The sequence below is a fragment of the Ranitomeya imitator genome, chromosome 1 (genome assembly GCF_032444005.1).
Source record: "Ranitomeya imitator isolate aRanImi1 chromosome 1, aRanImi1.pri, whole genome shotgun sequence".
Lineage (NCBI taxonomy): Eukaryota > Metazoa > Chordata > Amphibia > Anura > Dendrobatidae > Ranitomeya > Ranitomeya imitator.
Genome location: NC_091282.1, coordinates 894,477,944 through 894,503,866, shown reverse-complemented (window position 1 = coordinate 894,503,866; position 25,923 = coordinate 894,477,944). Strand labels below are relative to the sequence as shown.

The following is a 25,923-nucleotide window of genomic DNA, read 5'->3' as shown; positions in this document are numbered from 1 at the left end:
AATAATAAAATGGTAACACTGTGTGGTGTTTTATTTCATTAAAGGACTTTATTCTGGCTGTATCTTTATTTACATCTAACAACTATAGGATTAGTAATGGATAGGTGTCTCATAGACGCCTCTCCATTATTAAGCCATGGGCTTAATGTCAATGGTGACATTAACGCCACAAATATTACCCAGCTTGCCACCACTACAGGGCAAATGGGAAGAGCCGGGCAAAGCGCCAGAATTGGCACATCTAATAGATGTGCCTTTTCTGGGCAGCTGCGGGCTGCTATTTTTAGGCTGGAGGGTCTATATCAATGGCCTCTTACCAGCCTGAGAACACCAACCCCAGCTGTGAGCTTTAACAAGGCTGGTTGTCAAGAATGGGGGGGATCCCATGCCAGTTTTTAAAATTATTTAAATAATTTAAAAAAAAAGCGTGAAGACCCCTCTATTCTGGATAACTAGCCTTGCTGAAGCTGACAGCTGGGGGGTTGAAGCCCCCAGCTGTGAGTTTTGTCTGGCTGGTTATCAATAATAGGGGGAACCCATGCCGATTTTTTTTAAATTATTTATTTATAGCACAGGAGCGGCAGATGAAAACTCCCATCCGCCGCTCCTGTTGTCACTGTAATTTTCATTAGCAGGTGTCAGATGATAGGACCAGTAGTTCTATCAGCTGACACCGGTGGCCGGAGGTAAAGTTTATACCTCCGATCACAGCTGAACGCTCCCGCTGTCTTTTGACAGCATGGGAACAGCGGCTCTCTGACCGGCGAGGATGATTTCCCCAACGATCACAAGCGGTGTTTGCCGTGTTGTCATGCATATGACAGTGTTGTCAAACACTGTATTGTCAGGCCCCCATTCAAGTGAATGGGGTTCGGGAGTGTGAGGTCACATCCGGCTGTACTTGACTTTTCTGCAGCAAATACGCTGCAAGAAAAGTCAACCTGTGTATTTGCAGCATTTCCTCATCATCCATTCACATCAAAGGGTGAAAAACGCTGAAAAAACACTGAAAAAAGTGGCATGCTCTATTGCCAAAAAATGCAGCAAAGCACAAAGTCCTGATGACACAAAAAAACAATGTGTGTGCATGAGATTTCTGAAATCTCATAGGCTTTGCTGGTTCTGTAAAAACCAGGAGAAAATTAGCATTAAAAAACGCAGCAAGAAAACGCAGCAAAAATGCCCTGTGTGAACTTACCGTTAGTGCTGCTGAAGGTGGTTCTTTTACTTTAATAGGCCCTGGGGACGTTACAGGTTCCCTTTAAGACACTCACTCAGACACCACTGTCAGCAACCACACTAGCATTATATATACAGTTGTGCTCAAAAGTTTACATACCTCAGCAGAATTTTTGCCCTCTTGGCCTTTTCCAGAGACTATGGATGATAACACCAAACCTTTTTCTCCCTTCTTGGTTAGTAGTTGGGTGAAGCCATTTATTGGCAAACTACTGTGTTTTCTCTTTTTAAATTATAATGACAACCCAAAACACCCAAATGACCCAGATCAAAAGTTTACCTACCCCATTTCTTAATACCATGTATTGCCCCCTCTAACATCAATGACGTACTTGAATGTTCCAACATGACAATGATCCAAAACACAAGGCCAAGTCGACCTGTCATTAGCTACAGCAGAACAATGTGAAAGTTCTGGAGTGGCCATCATTCTCCTGACCACAGTATCATTGAGCCACTCTGGAGAGATCTCAAGAGCACAGTTCATGCAAGACAGCCCAGGAATTTACAGGAACCGGAGGCTTTTTGCTAAGAAGAGTGGGCAGCTTTACCATCTGAGAAAATAATGAACCTCATTCACAACTACCACAAAAGACTTCAAGCTGTCATTGATGTTAGAGGGGGAAATACACGGTATTAAGAAACGGGTGTATGTGTACTTTTGATCAGGGTCATTTGGATGTTTTGGGATATCATTATGATTTTAAAGAGAAAACACAGTAGTTTGACAATAAATGGCTTCACCCAATCACTAACCATGAGTTGAGAAAAAGTTTTGGTGCCATCATTCATATTCTCTGAAAATAGGCCAAGAGAGCAAAAATTCTGACGGGGTATGTAAAATTTTGAGAACAACTGTACATCTGGTATCAATGCAACTATACTGATCCTAAGAATAAAGTTACCTGATCACTTTTACTGAATGATAAATACCATAAAAAAATAAAAAAGTAATTCTTAAACTGCTGTCGACTTGCTTATTCTGCCTCCCGAAAATAGCTAAAAGCCTAGATTCACATTTATCAATTTCATTAGAGTTTCCATTTAAATTACTGAAAAAGAGGTTTCAGGAGCTAGGAAACTAGGAACTAGGAGTATGTGTATGAAAATAACAACACCTCCCCTGTGTATGTGGATAATGGCATTTCCCCTTAGTATGAGGAAAACAGCACTTCCCCTATGTATGAGGATAACAGCACCTCCCCTGTGTATGAAGATAACAGAATCTACCCTTTTTGTGAGGATAACTACACCTCCCGTTTGTGTGAGGATAACTGCACCTCCCCTTTGTGTGAGGATAACTGCACCTCCCCTGTGTGTGACGATATCTGCACATCCCCTGTGTATGAGGATAACAGAATCTACCGTTTGTGTGAGGATAACTGCACCTCCCCATTGTGTGAGGAAAACAGCACCTCCCCTTTGTGTGAGGATAACAGCACCTCCCTGTGTATGAGGATAACAGCAACTCCCCTGTGTGTGAGAATAACAGCACCTCCCCTGTGTATGAGGATAACTGCACCTCTCCTTTGTGTGAGGATAACTGCACCTCCCCTTTGTGTGAGGATAACTGCACCTCCCCTGTGTGTGAGGATAACAGCACCTCTCCTTTGTGTGAGGATAACTGCACCTCCCTTTTGTGTGAAGATAACAGCACCCCCCTGTGTGTGAGGATAACAGCACCTCCCCATTGTGTGAGGATAACAGCAACTCCCGTGTGTGTGAGGATAACAGCACCTCCCCTGTGTATGAGGATAACAGCACCTCCCCTATGTGTGAGGATAACAGCAACTCCCTTGTGTGTGATGATAACAGCACCTCCCCTTTGTGTGAGGATAACTGCTCCTCCCCTGTGTGTGAGGATAACAGCACCTCCCCTGTGTGTGAGGATAACAGCACCTCTCCTTTGTGTGAGGATAACTGCACTCCCCTTTGTGTGAGGATAACAGCACCTCCCCTGTGTATGAGGCTAACAGCAACTCCCTTGTGTGTGAGGATAACAGCTCCTCCCCTTTGTGTGAGGATAACTGCACCTCCCCTGTGTGTGAGGATAACTGCACCTCCCCTTTGTGTGAGGATAACTGCACCTTCCCTGTGTGGGAGGATAACAGCACCTCCCCTGTGTGTGAGGATAACAGCACCTCCCCTGTGTGTGAGGATAACTGCACCTCCCCTTTGTGTGAGGATAACTGCACCTTCCCTGTGTGGGAGGATAAATGCACCTCCCCTTTGTGTGAGGATAACTGCACGTCCCCTGTGTATGAGGATAACTGCACCTCCCCTTTGTGTGAGGATAACAGCATCTCCCCTGTGTATGAGGATAACAGCACCTCCCCTTTGTGTGAGGATAACTGCACCTCCCCTTTGTGTGAGGATAACTGCACCTCCCCTTTGTGTGAGGATAACTGCATGTCCCCTGTGTATGAGGATAACAGAATCTACCCTTTCTGTGAGGATAACTGCACCTCCCCTGTGTGTGAGGATAACAGCACCTCCCCTTTGTGTGAGGATAACAGCACCTCCCCTTTGTGTGAGGATAACTGCATGTCCCCTGTGTATGAGGATAACAGAATCTACCCTTTCTGTGAGGATACCTGCACCTCCCCTGTGTGTGAGGATAACAGCACCTCCCCTTTGTGTGAGGATAACAGCACCTCCCGTTTGTGTGAGGATAACTGCATCTCCCCTTTGTGTGAGGATAACAGCACCTCCCCTGTGTGTGAGGATAACAGCGCCTCCCCTTTGTGTGAGGATAACAGCGCCTCCCCTGTGTGTGAGGATAACAGCGCCTCCTCTTTGTGTAAGGATAACAGCACCTCCCCTTTGTGTGAGGATAACAGCACCTCCCCTTTGTGTGAGGATAACTGCACCTCCCCTGTGTGTGAGGATAACTGCACCTCCCCTTTGTGTGAGGAAAACTGCAAGTCCCCTGTGTATGAGGATAACTGCACCTCCCCTTTGTGTGAGGATAACTGCACGTACCCTGTGTATGAGGATAACTGCACCTCCCCTTTGTGTGAGGATAACAGCACCACACCTTTGTATGAGGATAACAGCATCTCCCCTTTGTGTGAGGATAACTGCATGTCCACTGTGTATGAGGATAACAGAATCTACCCTTTCTGTGAGGATACCTGCACCTCCCCTGTGTGTGAGGATGTTGGATGTTTTGGTCTCCCCGAGGCCAATCATCTGTGCCTTTATAGCCTTTTTACTAGGCACTGCTCCTAATAGCCAGATTCCTACTCCACACTGATGAGGGGCAAAAACCCCGAAACAGCTGTCTGTGGATGGATACCATGCTTGGCATAGCTGGCTTTCCTTCGTAGGATGCTGCCCTTCCCGTGATTGTTCCTTCCTGGGGAAAGGCCTGGCTATTCACTGCTTGCGTCGAGAAACACGTGATGGTGTCTCCGCAGCTTCTTTACATGCATCTGCATATTTCCCATAAGGGATGGGGGCATTGTTCTGGAATCACTGCGTTGAGAAACACGTGGTGATGGTGTCTCCGCGGTGTTGGATGTTTTGGTCTCCCCGAGGCCAATAATCTGTGCCTTTATTGCCTTTTTACTAGGCACTGCTCCTAATAGCCAGATTCCTACTCCACACTGATGAGGGGCAAAACCCCCGAAACAGCTGTCTGGGGATGGATACCATGCTTGGCATAGGTGGCTTACCTTCGTAGGATGCTGCCCTTCCCGTGGTTGTTCCTTCCCGGGGAAAGGCCTGAGTATTTTAATCACAGCGGGGAAGGGGGGACCTGGATCTGCATTTTAAACACTAATATTCATATCTTCCCTGCAGCAAACCCTGCTGCAGGGAACATATGAATGGGGCTTCAGCACGATGCCGGGGACAGCGCTAAACTTTAGCGCTGTCTCCGGCTTGGTGCGTGTGGTACCCAGTGGGCACACGGGCGGCGATACCAAACATGTGTATGTTTGATTTTATTTTTATTGTTTTATTTTGAATGGGGTGAAAGGGGGGTGATTTGAACTTTTATATTTTTTAATATATTTTTTTAAACTTTTTTCTTTTACTTTTTGCAAGCTTAAATAGTCTCCATGGGAGACAAGAAGCTGCCATGGTTGTCATGCCAACCCATTGGTCATCCTCAATCATGTGACAGGGGTCACCAATGGGCGGATTTCTGGTGTGCTTGCCGGAAGCATGTGGTAAATGTCGCTGTAAAAGTTTGACAGAGGCATTTAACGGGATAACAGCCGTGGGAGGATCGCAATTCCTCCCAAGGCTGTTAGCTGCACATTTCAGCCTATTCAAAACAGCTGACATGTGCCAGAAAAGATGTTATCTTTGATGTTGGGCACCAGAGCCAACATCAAAGGGAGGGTATCCGACATAGGCATACTATTATGCCCGATGTCAGAAAGGGGTTAAAGCTCCATCTCTTGAGAATTGTAGCATTTTTTTACTGTATTAATCTGTAGTACCTATTATATTTTACAAAGGTGGTGAAAATGGTGGTTAAAATAATTTCTCTATTTTCTGAAATGATATACATGTCAGAGGAGAGACAAATGAGGTCCCAGAGCCTCCACTGTACCTCCGCCATCCCCTGATCCCTCCTACTCTGTCCTCTGGCTCTCCGTGTCATCTTCCTGGAAAAAATGGTGGGTGCATGCGTAGTGCACCCGCCAAGATCTGCCAGAAGGTGCCTGGCAACAATAGGGAATTATTCCTTTTGGTTCCTTTTAATCACTGTGATAGACCATATAAAAGTGATCATAAGAAAATAATTAGGGGTTACAGTTGTGTTAGGGTTGGGGTAATTATTGGTTTTTTTTCAAAAGTTTTAAAAAAATAAAGACGATATGATGGCTAGTATTGAGCGCAAGTGCTCGCTACTGGAGTTTGCATCAGGTGGTCAGGTATGCAAGGAGTATCGCAAATCCTCGCATGTTTATTTTGGAGTGTCTAGCAGCTGTGAAACATGCAGGGCGGTGACTCAAGGCTTGCGATTTGTCACTTGATCACCTGCGATAATCGGGCATACCCGAACACCCGATGCAAACTGGAGTAGCGTGCACTTGCGCTCAACACTAATGATGACATATTCAATATGACAACCTAATCTTATCAAATTCTGTGTGATACTTGTGGTGCAAAATGCTCATTATACCCCTGAATAAAATCCATAAGGGGTCCAGTTTCCAAAATGCAGTCACTTGTGGGGGGGTTCTACTGTTTAGACACATTAGGGGTTCTCCAAACGTGACATGCTGTCCTCTCTCGATTCCATCTAATTTTGAGTTCAAAAAGTCAAATGGTGCTCCTTCTCTTCTGAGCCTTGCCATGGACCCAAACATTAGTTTCCCCCACATATGGGATACCGGCGTACTCAGGAGAAATTGCACAACTAATTTCTTGTTTTTTTTCTGTTACCCTTGAGAAAATAAAAAAGTTTGGGTCTAAAGTAATTTTTTTTGTGAAAAATGTAAATGTTCATTTTTTCCTTCCTCATTGCTTCAGTTCCTGGGAAGCAACTGAAGGGTTAATGAACTTCTTGAATGTTTTGAGCACCTTGAGGGGTGCAGGTTTTGGAATGGTGTCATTTTGGGGTATTTTCTGTCATATAGAACCTTCAAAGTCTCTTCAAATGTGATGTGGTTCCCAAAAAAAATGGTTTTGTAAATTTTGCTGGAAAAATGAGAAATCACTAGTCAACTTTGAACCCTTTTAAAACTTCCTAACAAAAAAAATGTTTCATGAAATTGTGCTGATGTAAAGTTGACATGTGGGAAATGTTATTTATTAAATATTTTGTGTGATATAACTCTCTGGTTTAAGGGCATAAAAATTAAAATTGCAACATTTTCCAAACTTTCATCAAATTTCTGTTGTTTTCACAAGCAAATGTAAGTCATATTAAACAAATTTTACCAGTATCATGAAGTACAGTATGTCAAGAAAAAAAACTGTCTCAGAATTAGTGGTATCTGTTGAAGCTTGCCAGAGTTATTACCTCATAAAGTGACAGTGGCCAGAATTGTAAAATTTGGCTTGATCATTAAGGTCAAAATTGACTCGGTCCCTAAGGGGTTAAAGTAACTTACCAAGAGCTAAGTCACCATCATTTCCATTGAAGTCCATGTCACTTGGTGCAGTGGTTAGCAGGCTGTGCACTGGAGACCTAGGTTTAACTTCTTGTTTAGGGATATGTTTCTTGGGAGAAGAGGCATAACATGGCTTCACTGAAAGAAAACAAGATTTGTAACAGAAAGCATAAAAAAGTACACCCAGTGGTTTCTAAAAGGGCATAGCCATCATTTATGATGCATAATAACCCAAAAAAAGGCACAGCACTGTGCAAACAAATAGCTGGAAGCTTGAATCATCAGAGGCTCTCTTTAGAGAAGACTTCAAGACTTTCTACCTGTCACCCCGCTTTTAATAATAGAAATTTTAATAATAGAAATATAAAAAAATCTCTTTTGCATAAATGTGAAGGTATAAAATATCCAAAGATGTCTAGTAATCCACAATAATTTCTCATGGGGTCGGCAATTCTGGTCTGTATAAGGTGCAATAGAGTAAGCTTGTAATTCACCCCTTTATGAATCTAACTGGGGGTGATTTTATTCCATTTAATACTATTATTGCGACTTAAAATTTTTCCTCCTTCCCAGATAATATAAGCACTGGGGTTTACCCCCTCAGTACATCAGCTAAAGATCAGATTCTGGCTTTTATTATACCTCGAGATGAGTCGCATAAATAAGCGCTCTGCCTAGATTTTACAATATATACGAGTAGGAGCCCCCAAAGGAACACCAATTAATCAAAGGCTTTTATGATGGCAGCACACAATATTTTCCAAGCAATTGACAGTATTGTCTTGTTAACATGCTTTTCAATGAGTATAAGATCTATGTGTTCTTTTACCAGCTGTGTATAAATGGAACTGTCTGGATGTCTTGTTGTTAAGCATAAGGTGTTTGGGAATATTGACAGCAACACGCTGTATGGGGCTGTCACTGTTTCTTATTGGTAGAGGGTGTATGTTAAAGGATATTGACAGCAACATGTTGTATTTTAGTTGGGGCTGTCGCTAAAATAGTATTAGGCTACCTTTTTCCTTTTTTTCTTGATGCCGATGTAAGATACATGAGCACCATCCGTGTCCAGGCACAATTCAAAGGATCGGATTAATCCCTGCATGTACGATTCAGCTGTTACTTCCGAGCAGAGATCACTGATTCAATCTGAAATTGCATATCCTAATCAAAATTATTATCATACGAGTGAAGTCCTCAATATCAATATAAAGCCTACGCGTTTCATCATAAAAGATTACTGCCATGAATTGACACCATGAGAAATACCACAGTTATTGTGGATTACTAGACAGTTTTTGGATATTTTATACTTTCACATTTATACAAAAGAGAATGTTTAGTATTTCTATTATTAAAAGTTATGTATTAATTATAATGTTTTTCTCTCTCCAATTGGATTAGTCAGTGAAATATTTACTGTATATATTCGAGTATAAGCCGAGATTTTCAGCCCACTTTTTTGGGCTGAAAGTCCCCCTCTCGGCTTATGGGGCAATTATCTGTATGGAGCATTTTATGGGGCCATGTGCAGTATTATATGGGGCAAATATTTGTATGGAACATCTTATGGGGCCATGTGCAGCATTATATGGGGCAATTATCTGCATGGAGCATCTTATGGCGCCATGTGCAGCATTATATGGGGCAAATATCTGTATGGGGCCATGTGCAGTGTTATATGGGGCAAATATTTGTATGGAACATCTTATGGGGCCATGTGCAGCATTATATGGTGCAATTATCTGCATGGAGCATCTTATTATTATTATTATTATTATTTATTATTATAGCGCCATTTATTCCATGGCGCTTTACATGTGAGGAGGGGTATACATAATAAAACAAGTACAATAATCATAATAATCTTATGGGACCATGTGCAGCATTATATGGGGCAAATATCTGTATGGGGCCATGTGCAGCATTATATGGGGCAAATATCTGTATGGGGCCATGTGCAGCATTATATGGGGCAAATATCTGCATGGGGCCGTGTGCAGCATTATATGGAGCAAATATCTGTATGGAGCATCTTATGGGGCCATGTGCAGCATTATATGGGGCAAATATCTGTATGGGGCCATGTGCAGCATTATATGGGGCAAATATCTCAATGGAGCATCTTATGGGGCCATATGCAGCATTATATGGGGCAAATATCTGTATGGGGCCATGTGCAGCATTATATGGGGCAAATATCTCTATGGAGCATCTTATGGGGCTATAATCCACATTTGTGGAGCATTATACGGGGCAAATGTGTCTATGGAGCATCTTATGGGGTCATAATCAATATTTGTGCTGCATTATATGGGGCAAATGTCTGTATGGAGCATCTTATGGGGCCATAATCCGCATTTGTGCATCATTATATGGGGCATATTTTAGTATGGAGCATCTTATGGAGCCCATCATAAACTGTATGGAGCATTATATGGGAATCCTGATTCAATATGGATATTCAAAAACACTTAAGCTACTGATGTCTCAATTAATTTTACTTTTATTGGTATCTATTTTTATTTTTGAAATTTACCAGTAGCTGCTGCATTTCCCACCCTATGCTTATACTTGAGTCATTAAGTTTTCCCAGTTTTTAGTGTCAAAATTAGGGGGTCTGCTTATACTCGGGAAGGCTTATACTCGAGTATATACGGTAATTATTATTTTTGGAGAAATTACATTTACTAGCTTAGGCTACTTTCACACTAGCATCGGATTCGGCCCGTCGCATTGCGTCGGGCCGAGATTCCGACGCTAGCGTTTGTTGTGCCACACAATGGGTGCAGCGGATGCATTTCTCCGGCGCATCCGCTGCCCCATTGTGAGGTGCGAGGAGGTGGGGGCTGAGATCCGGCCGCGCATGCGCGGTCGGAAAAAGCGGTCCGTCGGCTGCAAAAAACGTAACATTTAACGTTTTTTGCTCCCGGCGGTCCGCCGCAAGACGGTTGCGACGTGTGTCAATACGTCGCAATGCGTCGGTAATGTAACTCTATGGGGCAAAAACGCATCCTGCAAACAACTTTGCAGGATGCGTTTTTTCCCCTAAACGACGCATTGCGACATATTAAAAAAAACGCCAGTGTGAAAGTAGCCTTACTGTGAAATTCTGTCACTCCACTTTTCTACAAACAATAAACAGCTGATAAAATTATGTAACAAGCTGACAAAGGAACACTTATTCAGGCTCATTCTGACGTCTTTTTATTCACGTACTAGTTTGGATCATATACATTTTTTATTGCATTTCGTTTGCAATCACTGATTAGCACAACTGACACAACAGGTTAACACTCCAGTTTTTGGTAGGCCAGTTGTCCGCTTTGCTGTATAGACTTGGACAGAGAAAAATAATTTCGTAATTGTTAGAAGGAAGGCATGCCTTTCTACACTGGCAGTATAGCAAGGTAAATCATTTACAATCATTGGGAATGTATTCTACACTTTATATCATAACATTGGTTAAGAAAAATTGTTTTGTAACAAAGTTTGCAAATTTTGTAAGCTCATTTTCTTGGCACTTGTCAAAACGTGTGTGGGGTTTAGCAAGAGGGCGCATTGCTTCTTGATGCCCAACATGTATACTATTTGCCAAAAAATGATGTAAATTTGCTTTTCTGATGCATGAACAGGCAAAGGCGTATCAGATTTATATAGAGACCTAGGCACATGCTGTATACAATACTACAAGAAATGGCATATAATGGCACGGAAAAGCTTAATATGATACATATATGACAATAAAGTTGGCAATTTAACCCCTTCCCGACCCATGACGCCACGTAGATGTCATGAAAGTCGGTGCCAATCCGACCCATGACGCCTATGTGGCGTCATGGAAAGATTGCGTCCCTGCAGATCGGGTGAAAGGGTTAACTCCCATTTCACCCGATCTGCAGGGACAGGGGGAGTGGTAGTTTAGCCCCCGTGGCTACGATCGCTCTGATTGGCTGTTGAAAGTGAAACTGCCAATCAGAGCGATTTGTAATATTTCACCTATTATAACTGGTGAAATATTACAATCCAGCCATGGCCGATGCTGCAATATCATCGGCCATGGCTGGAAACACTAATGTGCCCGCACCCCACCCCACCGATCGCCCCCCCAGCCCTCCGATCTGTCCGGTACACTGCTCCAGCTCCCCTCCGTCCTGTGCTCTGCTCCCCCCGTGCACTTGTCCGCTCCCCCCGTGCTCCAATCACCCCCCCGTGCTCCAATTACCCCCCCGTGCTCCAATCACCCCCCCTGCACTCTGATTCACCCCCCCGTGCTCCGTTCCACCCCCTCCGTGCTCCGTTCCACCCCCCCGTGCTCCGTTCCACCCCTCCCGCGCTCTGATCCACCCCCTATGCTCCGATCCTCCCCCCCATGCTCCTATCCCCCCCCTGCTCCCCCCCGACCTCATCATACTTACCGATCCTGCCGGGGTCCGTCCGTCTTCTCCCTGGGCGCCGCCATCTTCCAAAATGGCGGGCGCATGCGCAGTGCGCCCGCCGAATCTGCCGGCCGGCAGATTCGTTTCAAAGTGCATTTTGATCACTGAGATATAATCTATCACAGTGATCAAAATAAAAAAAATAATAAATGACCCCCCCCTTTGTCACCCCCATAGGTAGGGACAATAAAAAAATAAAGAATTTTTTTTTCCACTAATGTTAGAATAGGGTTAGGGTTAGGGCTAGGGTTAGGGCTAGGGCTAGGGTTAGGGTTAGGGCTAGGGTTAGGGTTAGGGCTAGGGTTAGGGCTAGGGCTAGGGTTAGGGTTTCAGTATGTGCACACGTATTCTGGTCCTCTGCGGATTTTTCCACTGCGGATTTGATAAATCCGCAGTGCTAAACCGCTGCGGATTTATGGCGGATTTACCGCGTTTTTTCTGCACATTTCAATGCGGTTTTACAACTGCGATTTTCTATTTGAGCAGTTGTAAAACCGCTGCGGAATCCGCACAAAGAAGCGACATGCTGCGGAATGTAAACCGCTGCGTTTCCGTGCAGTTTTTCCGCAGCAAGTGTACAGCGATTTTTGTTTCCCATAGGTTTACATTGAACTGTAAACTCATGGGAAACTGCTGCGGATCTGCAGCGTTTTCCGCAGCGTGTGCACATACCTTTAGAATTAGGCTATGTGCACACGGTGCAGATTTGGCTGCGGATCCGCAGCGGATTGGCCGCTGCAGATTCGCAGCAGTGTTCCATCAGGTTTACAGTACCATGTAAACCTATGGAAAACCAAATCCGCTGTGCCCATGGTGCGGAAAATACCGCGCGGAAACACTGCGTTGTATTTTCCGCAGCATGTCAATTCTTTGTGCGGATTCCGCAGCGTTTTACACCTGTTCCTCAATAGAAATCCTGTTGTGAATTCTGTTGTCAAGCTCCCTCCTGTGGTCATGAATGGTACTTCGGCTGGTTCTGTCCATGGGCTTCCTCTGGTGGTTGTGAGTGGAGCTGCGGCTTCTGAGTTTCCTTCCACAGGTGACGAGGTTAATTCGTTAGCTGGCTGCTCTATTTAACTCCACTTAGATCATTGCTCCATGCCACCTGTCAATGTTCCAGTATTGGTCTTGTTCTCTCCTGGATCGTTCTTGTGACCTGTCTTCCCAGCAGAAGCTAAGTTCCTGCTTGTTTTTCTCTGGTTTGCTATTTTTCTGTCCAGCTTGCTATTTAGATTTTTGTCTTGCTTGCTGGAAGCTCTGGGACGCAGAGGGAGCGCCTCCGCACCGTGAGTCGGTGCGGAGGGTCTTTTTGCGCCCTCTGCGTGGTCTTTTTGTAGTTTTTGTGCTGACCGCAAAGTTACCTTTCCTATCTGTTCAATAAGTCGGGCCTCACTTTGCTAAATCTATTTCATCTCTGTGTTTGTAATTTTCATCTTTACTCACAGTCATTATATGTGGGGGGCTGCCTTTTCCTTTGGGGAATTTCTCTGAGGCAAGGTAGGCTTTATTTTTCTATCTCTAGGGCTAGCTAGTTTCTTAGGCTGTGTCGAGTTGCGTTAGGAGCAATCCACGGCTATTTCTAGTGTGTGTGATAGGATTAGGGATTGCGGTCAGCAGAGTTCCCACGTCTCAGAGCTCGTCCTATATTATTAGTAACTATCAGGTCATTCCGTGTGCTCTTAACCACCAGGTCCATTATTGTCCTTACCACCAGGTCATAACAGTACAGGTGGCCCAAAGTATTAATGCATCTCAATAGAGGGATAAGAGAAGTTCTGAGACCATTTTTTTTTCTTTGCAGTGTGTTTTGTCTCTCTTTTCCCCTTTACCTCTGGGTGGTTCAGGATACAGGTGTAGATATGGACATTCAAGGTCTGTCCTCTTGTATGGATAATCTCACTGCAAGGGTACAAAACATTCAAGATTTTGTGGTTCAGAATCCGATGTTAGAGCCTAGGATTCCAATTCCTGATTTGTTTTTTGGGGATAGATCTAAGTTTCTGAATTTCAAAAATAATTGTAAATTGTTTCTTGCTTTGAAACCTCGCTCTTCAGGTGACCCTGTTCAACAAGTGAAAATCATTATTTCTTTGTTACGTGGTGACCCTCAAGACTGGGCATTTTCCCTTGCGCCAGGAGATCCGGCATTGCGTGATGTTGACGCGTATTTTCTGGCGCTCGGATTGCTTTATGATGAACCTAATTCAGTGGATCAGGCAGAGAAAATCTTGCTGGCTCTGTGTGAGGGTCAGGATGAGGTAGAGATGTATTGTCAGAAGTTTAGGAAGTGGTCTGTACTCACTCAGTGGAATGAATGTGTCCTGGCAGCAATTTTCAGAAAGGGTCTCTCTGAAGCCCTTAAGGATGTCATGGTGGGATTTCCCATGCCTGCTGGTCTGAATGAGTCTATGTCTTTGGCCATTCAGATCGATCGACGCTTGCGTGAGCGTAAAGCTGTGCACCATTTGGCGGTATTATCTGAGCATAGACCTGAGCCTATGCAATGTGATAGGACTTTGACCAGAGCTGAACGGCAAGAACACAGACGTCGGAATGAGCTGTGTTTTTACTGTGGTGATTCCACTCATGCTATCTCCGATTGTCCTAAGCGCACTAAGCGTTTCGCTAGGTCTGCCACCATTGGTACGGTACAGTCGAAATTTCTTTTATCCATTACTCTGATTTGCTCTTTGTCATCCTATTCTGTTATGGCATTTGTGGATTCAGGCGCTGCCCTGAATTTGATGGACTTGGAGTTTGCTAGGCCCTGTGGTTTTTTCTTGGAGCCCTTGCAGTATCCTATTCCATTGAGAGGAATTGATGCTACACCTTTGGCCAAGAATAAGCCTCAGTACTGGACCCAATTGACCATGTGCATGGCTCCTGCACATCAGGAGGATATTCGCTTTCTGGTGTTGCATAATCTGCATGATGTGGTGGTTTTGGGGTTGCCATGGCTACAGGTCCATAATCCAGTATTGGATCAGAAATCTATGTCTGTGTCCAGCTGGGGATGTCAGGGGGTACATGGTGATGTTCCATTTTTGTCTATTTCGCCATCCACCCCTTCTGAAGTCCCGGAGTTTTTGTCGGATTACCGGGATGTATTTGATGAGCCCAAATCCAGTGCCCTACCTCCTCATAGGGATTGCGATTGTGCTATCAATTTGATTCCTGGTAGTAAGTTTCCTAAGGGCCGACTGTTCAATTTATCTGTGCCAGAGCACGCCGCTATGCAGAGTTATGTAAAGGAATCCTTGGAGAAGGGTCATATTCGCCCGTCGTCGTTACCATTGGGAGCAGGGTTCTTTTTTGTGGCCAAGAAGGATGGTTCTTTGAGACCTTGTATTGATTACCGCCTTCTTAATAAGATCACAGTCAAATTTCAGTACCCTTTGCCGCTGCTGTCGGATTTATTTGCTCGGATTAAGGGGGCTAGTTGGTTCACCAAGATAGATCTTCGTGGTGCGTATAATCTTGTGCGTATTAAACAGGGCGATGAATGGAAAACAGCATTTAATACGCCCGAGGGCCATTTTGAGTACCTAGTTATGCCATTCGGGCTTTCCAATGCTCCATCAGTATTTCAGTCCTTTATGCATGACATCTTCCGAGAGTACCTGGATAAATTCCTGATTGTATATTTGGATGATATTTTGGTCTTCTCGGATGATTGGGAGTCTCACATGAAGCAGGTCAGAATGGTGTTCCAGGTCCTTCGTGCGAATTCTTTGTTTGTGAAGGGGTCAAAGTGTCTCTTTGGAGTTCAGAAGGTTTCATTTTTGGGTTTCATTTTTTCCCCTTCTACTATCGAGATGGACCCTGTTAAAGTCCAGGCCATTTATGATTGGACTCAGCCGACATCTGTGAAGAGTCTGCAAAAGTTCCTGGGCTTTGCTAATTTTTATCGTCGCTTCATCAGTAATTTTTCTAGTGTTGCTAAACCGTTGACTGATTTGACCAAGAAGGGTGCTGATGTGGTCAATTGGTCTTCTGCAGCTGTGGAGGCTTTTCAGGAGTTGAAGCGTCATTTTTCTTCTGCCCCTGTGTTGTGCCAGCCAGATGTTTCGCTTCCGTTTCAGGTCGAGGTTGATGCTTCTGAGATTGGAGCAGGGGCCGTTTTGTCGCAAAGAAGTTCTGATGGCTCGGTGATGAAACCATGTGCCTTCTTTTCTAGAAAGTTTTCGCCTGCTGAGCGCAATTATGATGTTGGCAATCGAGAGTTGTTGGCCATGAAGTGGGCATTCGAGGAGTGGCGTCATTGGCTTGAAGGAGCCAAGCATCGCGTGGTGGTCTTGACAGATCACAAGAATTTGACTTATCTCGTGTCTGCCAAACGGTTGAATCCTAGACAGGCTCGTTGGTCACTATTTTTCTCCCGTTTTGATTTTGTGGTTTCGTACCTTCCAGGCTCTAAGAATGTGAAGGCTGATGCCCTGTCAAGGAGTTTTGTGCCCGACTCTCCGGGTGTTCCTGAGCCGGAGGGTATTCTCAAAGAGGGGGTAATTTTGTCTGCCATCTCCCCTGATTTGCGGCGGGTGCTGCAAAAATTTCAGGCTGATAGACCTGACCGTTGCCCAGCGGAGAAACTGTTTGTCCCTGATAAATGGACTAGTAGAGTTATCTCTGAAGTTCATTGTTCGGTGTTGGCTGGTCATCCTAGAATCTTTGGTACCAGAGATTTGGTGGCTAGATCCTTTTGGTGGCCGTCTTTGTTGCGGGATGTGTGTTCTTTTGTGCAGTCCTGTGGGACTTGTGCTCGGGCTAAGCCCTGCTGTTCTCATGCCAGTGGGTTGCTTTTGCCCTTGCCGGTCCCGAAGAGGCACTGGACGCATATCTCTATGGATTTTATTTCGGATCTCCCTGTCTCTCAAAAGATGTCGGTCATTTGGGTGGTTTGTGATCGCTTCTCTAAGATGGTCCATTTGGTACCCTTGTCTAAATTGCCTTCCTCCTCTGATTTGGTGCCATTGTTTTTCCAGCATGTGGTTCGTTTACATGGCATTCCGGAGAACATTGTTTCGGACAGAGGTTCCCAGTTTGTTTCGAGGTTTTGGCGAGCCTTTTGTGCTAGGATGGGCATTGATTTGTCTTTTTCCTCGGCTTTCCATCCTCAGACAAATGGCCAAACTGAACGAACTAATCAGACTTTGGAAACATATCTGAGATGCTTTGTTTCTGCTGATCAGGATGATTGGGTGTCCTTTTTGCCTTTGGCTGAGTTCGCCCTTAATAATCGGACCAGCTCGGCTACTTTGGTTTCGCCGTTTTTCTGCAATTCTGGTTTCCATCCTCGTTTCTCTTCAGGGCAGGTTGAGTCTTCGGGCTGTCCTGGTGTAGATACTGTGGTGGATTGGTTGCAGCAGATTTGGACTCATGTGGTGGACAATTTGACATTGTCCCAGGAGAAGGCTCAACGTTTTGCTAATCGCCGGTGCTGTGTGGGTCCCCCGACTTCGTGTTGGGGATTTGGTTTGGTTGTCGTCTCGTTATGTTCCTAAGAAGGTTTCCTCTCCTAAGTTTAAGCCTCGTTTCATTGGTCCATATAAGATTTCTGAGGTTCTCAATCCTGTGTCGTTTCGTTTGACCCTTCCAGCTTCTTTTGCCATCCATAATGTATTCCATAGGTCATTGTTGCGGAGATACGTGGCGCCTGTGGTTCCATCCGTTGATCCTCCTGCCCCGGTGTTGGTTGAGAGGGAGTTGGAGTATGTGGTGGAGAAGATTTTGGATTCTCGTATTTCGAGACGGAAACTCCAGTACCTGGTCAAGTGGAAGGGTTATGGTCAGGAAGCTAATTTTTGGGTCTTTGCCTCCGATGTTCATGCTGCCGATCTGGTTCGTGCCTTTCATTTGGCTCGTCCTGGTCGGCCTGGGGGCTCTGGTGAGGGTTCGGTAACCCCTCCTCAAGGGGGGGTACTGTTGTGAATTCTGTTGTCAAGCTCCCTCCTGTGGTCATGAATGGTACTTCGGCTGGTTCTGTCCATGGGCTTCCTCTGGTGGTTGTGAGTGGAGCTGCGGCTTCTGAGTTTCCTTCCACAGGTGACGAGGTTAATTCGTTAGCTGGCTGCTCTATTTAACTCCACTTAGATCATTGCTCCATGCCACCTGTCAATGTTCCAGTATTGGTCTTGTTCTCTCCTGGATCGTTCTTGTGACCTGTCTTCCCAGCAGAAGCTAAGTTCCTGCTTGTTTTTCTCTGGTTTGCTATTTTTCTGTCCAGCTTGCTATTTAGATTTTTGTCTTGCTTGCTGGAAGCTCTGGGACGCAGAGGGAGCGCCTCCGCACCGTGAGTCGGTGCGGAGGGTCTTTTTGCGCCCTCTGCATGGTCTTTTTGTAGTTTTTTGTGCTGACCGCAAAGTTATCTTTCCTATCCTCTGTCTGTTCAGTAAGTCGGGCCTCACTTTGCTAAATCTATTTCATCTCTGTGTTTGTAATTTTCATCTTTACTCACAGTCAGGATATGTGGGGGACTGCCTTTTCCTTTGGGCTAATTTCTCTGAGGCAAGGTAGGCTTTATTTTTCTATCTCTAGGGCTAGCTAGTTTCTTAGGCTGTGTCGAGTTGCATAGGGAGCGTTAGGAGCAATCCACGGCTATTTCTAGTGTGTGTGATAGGATTAGGGATTGTGGTCAGCAGAGTTCCCACGTCTCAGAGCTCGTCCTATATTATTAGTAACTATCAGGTCATTCCGTGTGCTCTTAGCCACCAGGTCCATTATTGTCCTTACCACCAGGTCATAACAGAATCCGCAGGTGAAATCCGCACAAAAAACACTGGAAATCCGCGGAAAATCCGCAGGTAAAACACAGTGCCTTTTACCCGTGGATTTTTCAAAAATGATGCTGAAAAATCTCACACGAATCCGCAACGTGGGCACATAGCCTTAGGGTTAGGGTTGGGTTGGAATTAGGGTTGTGGTTAGGGTTAGGGGTGTGTTGGGGTTAGGGTTGTGGTTAGGGGTGTGTTGGGGTTAGGGTTGTGATTAGGGTTACGGCTACAGTTGGGATAAGGGTTAGGGGTTTGTTGGAGTTAGAATTGAGGGGTTACCACTGTTTAGGCACATCAGGGGTCTCCAAACGCAACATGGCGCCACCATTGATTCCAGCCAATCTCGTATTCAAAAAGTCAAATGGTGCTGCCTTACTTCCGAGCCCTGACGTGTGCCCAAACAGTGGTTTACCCCCACATATGGGGTACCAGCATACTCAGGATAAACTGCGCAACAATTACTGGGGTCCAATTTCTCCTGTTACCCTTGTGAAATAAAAAAATGCTTGCTAAAACATCATTTTTGATGAAAGAAAAATGATTTTTTATTTTCACGGCTCTGTGTTGTAAACGTCTGTGAAGCACTTGGGGGTTCAAAGTGCTCACCACATATCTAGATAAGTTCCTTGGGGGGTCTAGTTTTAAAATGGGGTCACTTGTGGGGGGTTTCTACTGTTTAGGCACACCAGGGGCTCTGCAAACGCAACGTGATGCCCGCAGACCATTCCATCAAAGTCTGCATTTCAAAAGTCACTACTTCTCTTCTGAGCCCCGACGTGTGCCCAAACAGTGGTTTACCTCCACACATGGGGTATCAGCGTACTCAGGAGAAACTGGACAACAACTTTTGGGGTCCAATTTCTCCTGCAACCCTTGGGAAAATAAAAAATTCTGGGCTAAATAATTATTTTTGAGGAAAGAAAACGTATTTATTATTTTCACGGCTCTGCATTATAAACTTCTATTAAGCACTTGGGGGTTCAAAGTGCTCACCACACATCTAGATAAGTTCCTTTCGGGGTCTAGTTTCCAAAATGGGGTCACTTGTGGGGGGTTTCTACTGTTTAGCCACATCAGGTGCTCTGCAAACGCAACGTGAGGCCCGCAGAGCATTCCATCAAAGTCTGCATTTCAAAACGTCACTATTTCAATTCCGAGCCCCGACGTGTGCCCAAACAGTGGTTTACCTCCACACATGGGGTATCAGCGTACTCAGGAGAAACTGGACAACAACTTTTGGGGTCCAATTTCTCCTGTAACCCTTGGGAAAATAAAAAATTCTGGGCTAAATAATTATTTTTGAGGAAAGAAAACGTATTTATTATTTTCACGGCTCTGCATTATAAACTTCTATGAAGCACTTGGGGGTTCAAAGTGCTCACCACACATCTAGATAAGTTCCTTTCAGGGTCTAGTTTCCAAAATGGGGTCACTTGTGGGGGGTTTCTACTGTTTAGCCACATCAGGGGCTCTGCAAACGCAACGTGACGCCCACAGAGCATTCCATCAAAGTCTGCATTTCAAAACGTCACTACTTCACTTCCGAGCCCCGGCATGTGCCCAAACAGTGGTTTACCCCCACATATGGGGTATCAGCGTACTCAGGAGAAACTGGACAACAACTTTTGGGGTCAAATTTCTCCTGTTACCCTTGGGAAAATAAAAAATTGCAGGCTAAAAGATCATTTTTGAGAAAATAATTTTTTTTTTTTATTTTCATGGCTCTGCGTTTTAAACTTCTGTGAAGCACTTGGGGGTTCAAAGTCCTCACCACACATCTAGATTAGTTCCTTTGGGGGTCTAATTTCCAAAATGGGGTCATTTCTGGGGGATCTCCAATGTTTAGGCACACAGGGGCTCTCGAAACGTGACATGGTCTCCGCTAATGATTAGAGCTAATTTTCCATTTAAAAAGCCAAATGGCGTGCCTTCCCTTCCGAGCCCTGCCGTGCGCCCAAACAGTGGTTTACCCCCACATATGAGGTATCAGCGTACTCAGGACAAATTGGACAACAACTTTCGTGGTTCAGTTTCTCCTTTTACCATTGGGAAAATAAAAAAATTGTTGCTAAAAGATAATTTTTGTGACTAAAAAGTTAAATGTTCATTTTTTCCTTCCATGTTGCTTCTGCTGCTGTGAAGCACCTGAAGGGTTAATAAACTTCTTGAATGTGGTTTTGAGTACCTTGAGGGGTGCAGTTTTTAGAATGGTGTCACTTTTGGGTATTTTCAGCCATATAAACCCCTCAAACTGACTTCAAATGTGAGGTGGTCCCTAAAAAAAATGGTTTTGTAAATTTCTTTGTAAAAATGAGAAATCGCTGGTCAAATTTTAACCCTTATAACTTCCTAGCAAAAAAAAATTTTGTTTCCAAAATTGTGCTGATGTAAAGTATACATGTGGGAAATGTTATTTATTTACTATTTTGTGTCACATAACTCTCTGGTTTAACAGAATAAAAATTCAAAATGTTAAAATTGCAAAATTTTCAAAATTTTCGCCAAATTTCCGTTTTTATCACAAATAAACGCAGAATTTATTGACCTAAATTTACCACTAACATGAAGCTCAGTATGTCACGAAAAAACAATCTCAGAACCGCTAGGATCCGTTGAAGCGTTCCTGAGTTATTACTTCATAAAGGGACACTGGTCAGAATTGCAAAAAACGGCAAGGTCTTTAAGGTCAAAATAGGCTGGGTCATGAAGGGGTTAAATAACCAAGTGGGACCTCTATTGCAACAGGATTAATGGTAAAAAGGTTTAGAAGTTTTGAATGTAATAGATGGTTCCATGTAATGTTTGAGTTTATCATTGTAGTTGCAAACTACTTTTCACCCCTCTTCCTGTGCTGCTCAAGACTATTCATGTTTTATATATTTTTAGCTTCATCATCACCTTCTAGTACTTACTCAGGTGGGTTCATATTTAAGGACCTTAGGAGTCATGCCAAGAGATCACAGCATTAGAGCTGGACACTACAAGGACCATTACACACTATGTATAGAAAGGTTTGAATTACCTGCTAAAAGAATTAAATCCTTGATAAAAGCTATCAACATTTTTGTCCTTCAGAATATTGTATGTTATAGGGAGTATACTGTCAGATAAAAAAAATACTCCCTTCAACATTGAAATTGCAACACCAAAAAAAGAATACGTGGTATTATGAAAATCACAAGATTGCTAGACATTGATTATATTCAAATAATAAAAATGTGGAAGACAAAGGTCAAAACATTTTGATTTATTCAGTGCAGAAATAACCGCACTTACTGTGGCTTGCGAAAGTATTCACCCCCTTGGCTTTTTACCTAGTTTGTTACAACATGTTTAAATATTTTTGTAATCCAATTTGTGTGTGATGCATCAACACTAAATAGTCTAAGTTGGGGGAGTGAAGTGGGAAAAATATAAGCATATAAGCATAAAAGAACTTTATGAGCACAAATAACTAAAAATTGGAATGTGCATATGTATTCACCCCTTTTGCTATGAATCCTCTAAAAATTTCTGGTTCCAGCAATTACCTTCATAAGTCACATGCATAGTGAAAGGAAGTACTTTTCAGCAAGGTAAAGAATTAAATAAAACATAACTTTTAATAATAACCATAATATTAAGGCCAACATACAACAATGCAGACAAGACATAAAGTGCCAGTGCTCCTAGTAGCCAGGGCTCATGTAAAAATGGTTTCATCTCACCAGTATATTTTTCCATGCTGGATGCACACTACAGGAGCAGGAGTGAAACATTGATGGCAGAGGGGAGATACACTACCAATTCATTCCCTATAATTCCATGTCGTGCCCCTGCAATGCTTCCACCCTTACAAGGGCAGTACCCAAGTATAGCCTGTACAAGTTTACCCAAAAAAAAGTTTGTGTGGCCTCCCAACGCATTTCCCTCTCTGGTCGGGGGGGTTCATCAGGTGGGGATTTTGATAATGGGAATATAGCTTGGTCTCTTGCAGTGGCAAGTAATATGAGAAAATGGGCCTAATCAGTGGTTAAGTGTCCCTACATATTTTTATTTTGTATTATTTTTAAGAGAAAGGAAGCCCACCTATGTGCAATCTAAGTGTCACATGGTCTGTCAGTACAGTATATGCACTCCTTTTCTAAAAGGTCATAGAGGCTGCTACATCATTAACCCCTTAACGATTGTCGATACACCTTTTAACGACGGCAGTTAAGGGTACTTAAACCACAGCACCGCTTTTTAATGGCGCTGAGGTTTAAGTGTATAGCACGCCCCAGAGTCGGAATTTCTCGGTGACTGGGACCCAGAGAACATGACTCAGGTCGGTTTTTACCTACTCTGGTGTAACGGTATAATGGCGACTGCAAAAAAACGTCCAATTTCCCATTTAATTTATTTCTCCTCTGATGTGATCATACATCAGAGGAGAGAGAAATAGGGTCCCCCGATCACCCATCCGTGCAGTCCCCCGGGCCGCTGGCATCTTCTTCCAGGAGAAAATGGTGGGCAGTGCGCCCACCGAAATCTGCAAGCCGGCACCCGGCAACAATAGGAAATTTTTCCAATTGGTTCATTTTGATCACTGTGGTAGACCCTATCACAGTGATCAAGATAAAAATAATAGTAAATAAACCCCCCCTTTATTACCCTCTTAGGCTGGTTTTACATTTGCGTTTTGTTTTTTTTGCGTTTTTGCGCAAAAAAAACGCATGCGTTTTTTTCCTATACTTAACATTAAAAACGCATGCGTTTTTTTGCATGCGTTTTGACGCGTTTTGACAACACATGCATTTTTTCTCTGCATGCGTTGTGTTGCAGAAATGCAACATGTAGTAATTTTAGCGGATTTTTTTGCAAAAAAAAGTATTGATGTCTATGTAAACGCATGCGTTTTTAAGCACATGCGTTTGCATGCGTTTTTAAACACATGCGTTTTTATAGAAAAACACAAGAATACACACTGAAAAGCCACCCCCCAACCCTAACCCTAACCCTAAGGGATCCTAACCCTAACCCCAAGGGTTAGGGTTAGGGTCTCTAGGGTTAGGGTTAGGGTTAGGGTCCCTAGGGTTAGGGTTAGGGTCCCTAGGGTTAGGGTTAGGGTCCCTAGGGTTAGGGTTAGGGTTGGGGTTAGAGTTTGTGTTAGAGTTTGTGTTAGAGTTTGTGTTAGAGTTTGTGTTAGGGTTAGAGTTTGTGTTAGAGTTTGTATTAGGGTTAGGGTTTGTGTTAGAGTTTGTGTTAGAGTTTGTGTTGGAGTTTGTGTTAGGGTTAGAGTTTGGGTTAGGGTTAGGATCCCTAGGGTTAGGGTTAGGGCTAGGGTTGAGGTTAGGGTTAGAGTTTGTGTTAAGAGTTTGTGTTAGAGTTTGTGTTAGAGTTTGTGTTAGAGTTTGTGTTAGAATTTGTGTTAGAGTTTGTGTTAGAGTTTGTGTTAGGGTTAGAGTTTGTGTTAGAGTTTGTGTTAGAGTTTGTGTTAAGAGTTTGTGTTAGGGTTAGGGTTTGTGTTAGAGTTTGTGTTAGAGTTTGTGTTAGAGTTTGTGTTAGAGTTTGTGTTAGGGTTAGAGTTTGTGTTAGAGTTTGTGTTAGAGTTTGTGTTAGAGTTTGTGTTAGAGTTAGAGTTTGTGTTAGAGTTTGTGTTAGAGTTTGTGTTAGAGTTTGTGTTAGTGTTTGTGTTAGAGTTTGTGTTAGAGTTTGTGTTAGAGTTTGTGTTAAGAGTTTGTGTTAGGGTTAGAGTTTGTGTTAGAGTTTGTGTTAGAGTTTGTGTTAGAGTTTGTGTTAGAGTTTGTGTTAAGAGTTTGTGTTAGAGTTTGTGTTAGAGTTTGTGTTAGAGTTTGTGTTGGAGTTTGTGTTAGGGTTAGGGTTAGAGTTTGTGTTTTAGGGTTAGGGTTAGAGTTTGTGTTAGGGTTAGAGTTTGTGTTAGAGTTTGTGTTAGAGTTTGTGTTAAGAGTTTGTGTTAGGGTTAGGGTTAGAGTTTGTGTTTTAGGGTTAGGGTTAGAGTTTGTGTTAGGGTTAGAGTTTGTGTTAGAGTTTGTGTTAGAGTTTGTGTTAGAGTTTGTGTTAAGAGTTTGTGTTAGGGTTAGGGTTTGTGTTAGAGTTTGTGTTAGAGTTTGTGTTAGAGTTTGTGTTAGAGTTTGTGTTAAGAGTTTGTGTTAGGGTTAGGGTTTGTGTTAGAGTTTGTGTTAGAGTTTGTGTTAGAGTTTGTGTTAGAGTTTGTGTTAGAGTTTGTGTTAGAGTTTGTGTTAGGGTTAGAGTTTGTGTTAGAGTTTGTGTTAGAGTTTGTGTTAAGAGTTTGTGTTAGAGTTTGTGTTAGAGTTTGTGTTAGAGTTTGTGTTAGAGTTTGTGTTAGGGTTAGAGTTTGTGTTAGAGTTTGTGTTAGAGTTTGTGTTAAGAGTTTGTGTTAGGGTTAGGGTTTGTGTTAGAGTTTGTGTTAGAGTTTGTGTTAGAGTTTGTGTTAGAGTTTGTGTTAGAGTTTGTGTTAAGAGTTTGTGTTAGAGTTTGTGTTAGAGTTTGTGTTAGAGTTTGTGTTAGAGTTTGTGTTAGAGTTTGTGTTAGAGTTTGTGTTAGGGTTAGAGTTTGTGTTAGAGTTTGTGTTAGAGTTTGTGTTAGAGTTTGTGTTAGGGTTTGTGTTAGAGTTTGTGTTAAGAGTTTGTGTTAGAGTTTGTGTTAGAGTTTGTGTTAGAGTTTGTGTTGGAGTTTGTGTTAGGGTTAGGGTTAGAGTTTGGGTTAGGGTTAGGGTTAGGATCCCTAGGGTTAGGGTTAGGGCTAGGGTTGAGGTTAGGGTTAGAGTTTGTGTTAGGGTTAGAGTTTGTGTTAGGGTTAGAGTTTGTGTTAGAGTTTGTGTTAGGGTTAGAGTTTGTGTTAGAGTTTGTGTTAGAGTTTGTGTTAGAGTTTGTGTTAGGGTTTGTGTTAGAGTTTGTGTTAAGAGTTTGTGTTAGAGTTTGTGTTAGAGTTTGTGTTAGAGTTTGTGTTGGAGTTTGTGTTAGGGTTAGGGTTAGAGTTTGGGTTAGGGTTAGGGTTAGGATCCCTAGGGTTAGGGTTAGGGCTAGGGTTGAGGTTAGGGTTAGAGTTTGTGTTAGGGTTAGAGTTTGTGTTAGGGTTAGAGTTTGTGTTAGAGTTTGTGTTAGAGTTTGTGTTAGGGTTAGATATAGGGTTAGAGTTTGGGTTAGGGTTAGAGTTTGTGTTTTAGGGTTAGGGTTAGAGTTTGTGTTAGGGTTAGGGTTAGGGTTAGAGTTTGTGTTAGGATTAGAGCTTGTGTTAGAGTTTGTGTTAGAGTTTGTGTTAGGGTTAGGGTTAGAGTTTGTGTTTTAGGGTTAGGGTTAGAGTTTGTGTTAGGGTTAGGGTTAGAGTTTGTGTTAGAGTTTGTGTTAGAGTTTGTGTTAGAGTTTGTGTTAGAGTTTGTGTTATGGTTAGGGTTTGTGT

At 43.3% G+C, this 25,923-nt stretch overlaps 1 protein-coding gene across 1 annotated transcript in view; it reads right to left on the bottom strand.

Moving 5' to 3' along the window:
* The window catches only part of CCDC158 (coiled-coil domain containing 158), a 193,180-nt gene that overhangs the window by 21,771 nt on the left and 145,486 nt on the right, over positions 1–25,923 (bottom strand). The window contains exon 21 of the mRNA XM_069743236.1: positions 7,314–7,451. Within this exon, the coding sequence (XP_069599337.1) occupies positions 7,314–7,451 (138 nt within the window). The remainder of the gene's footprint in view (positions 1–7,313; positions 7,452–25,923) is intronic.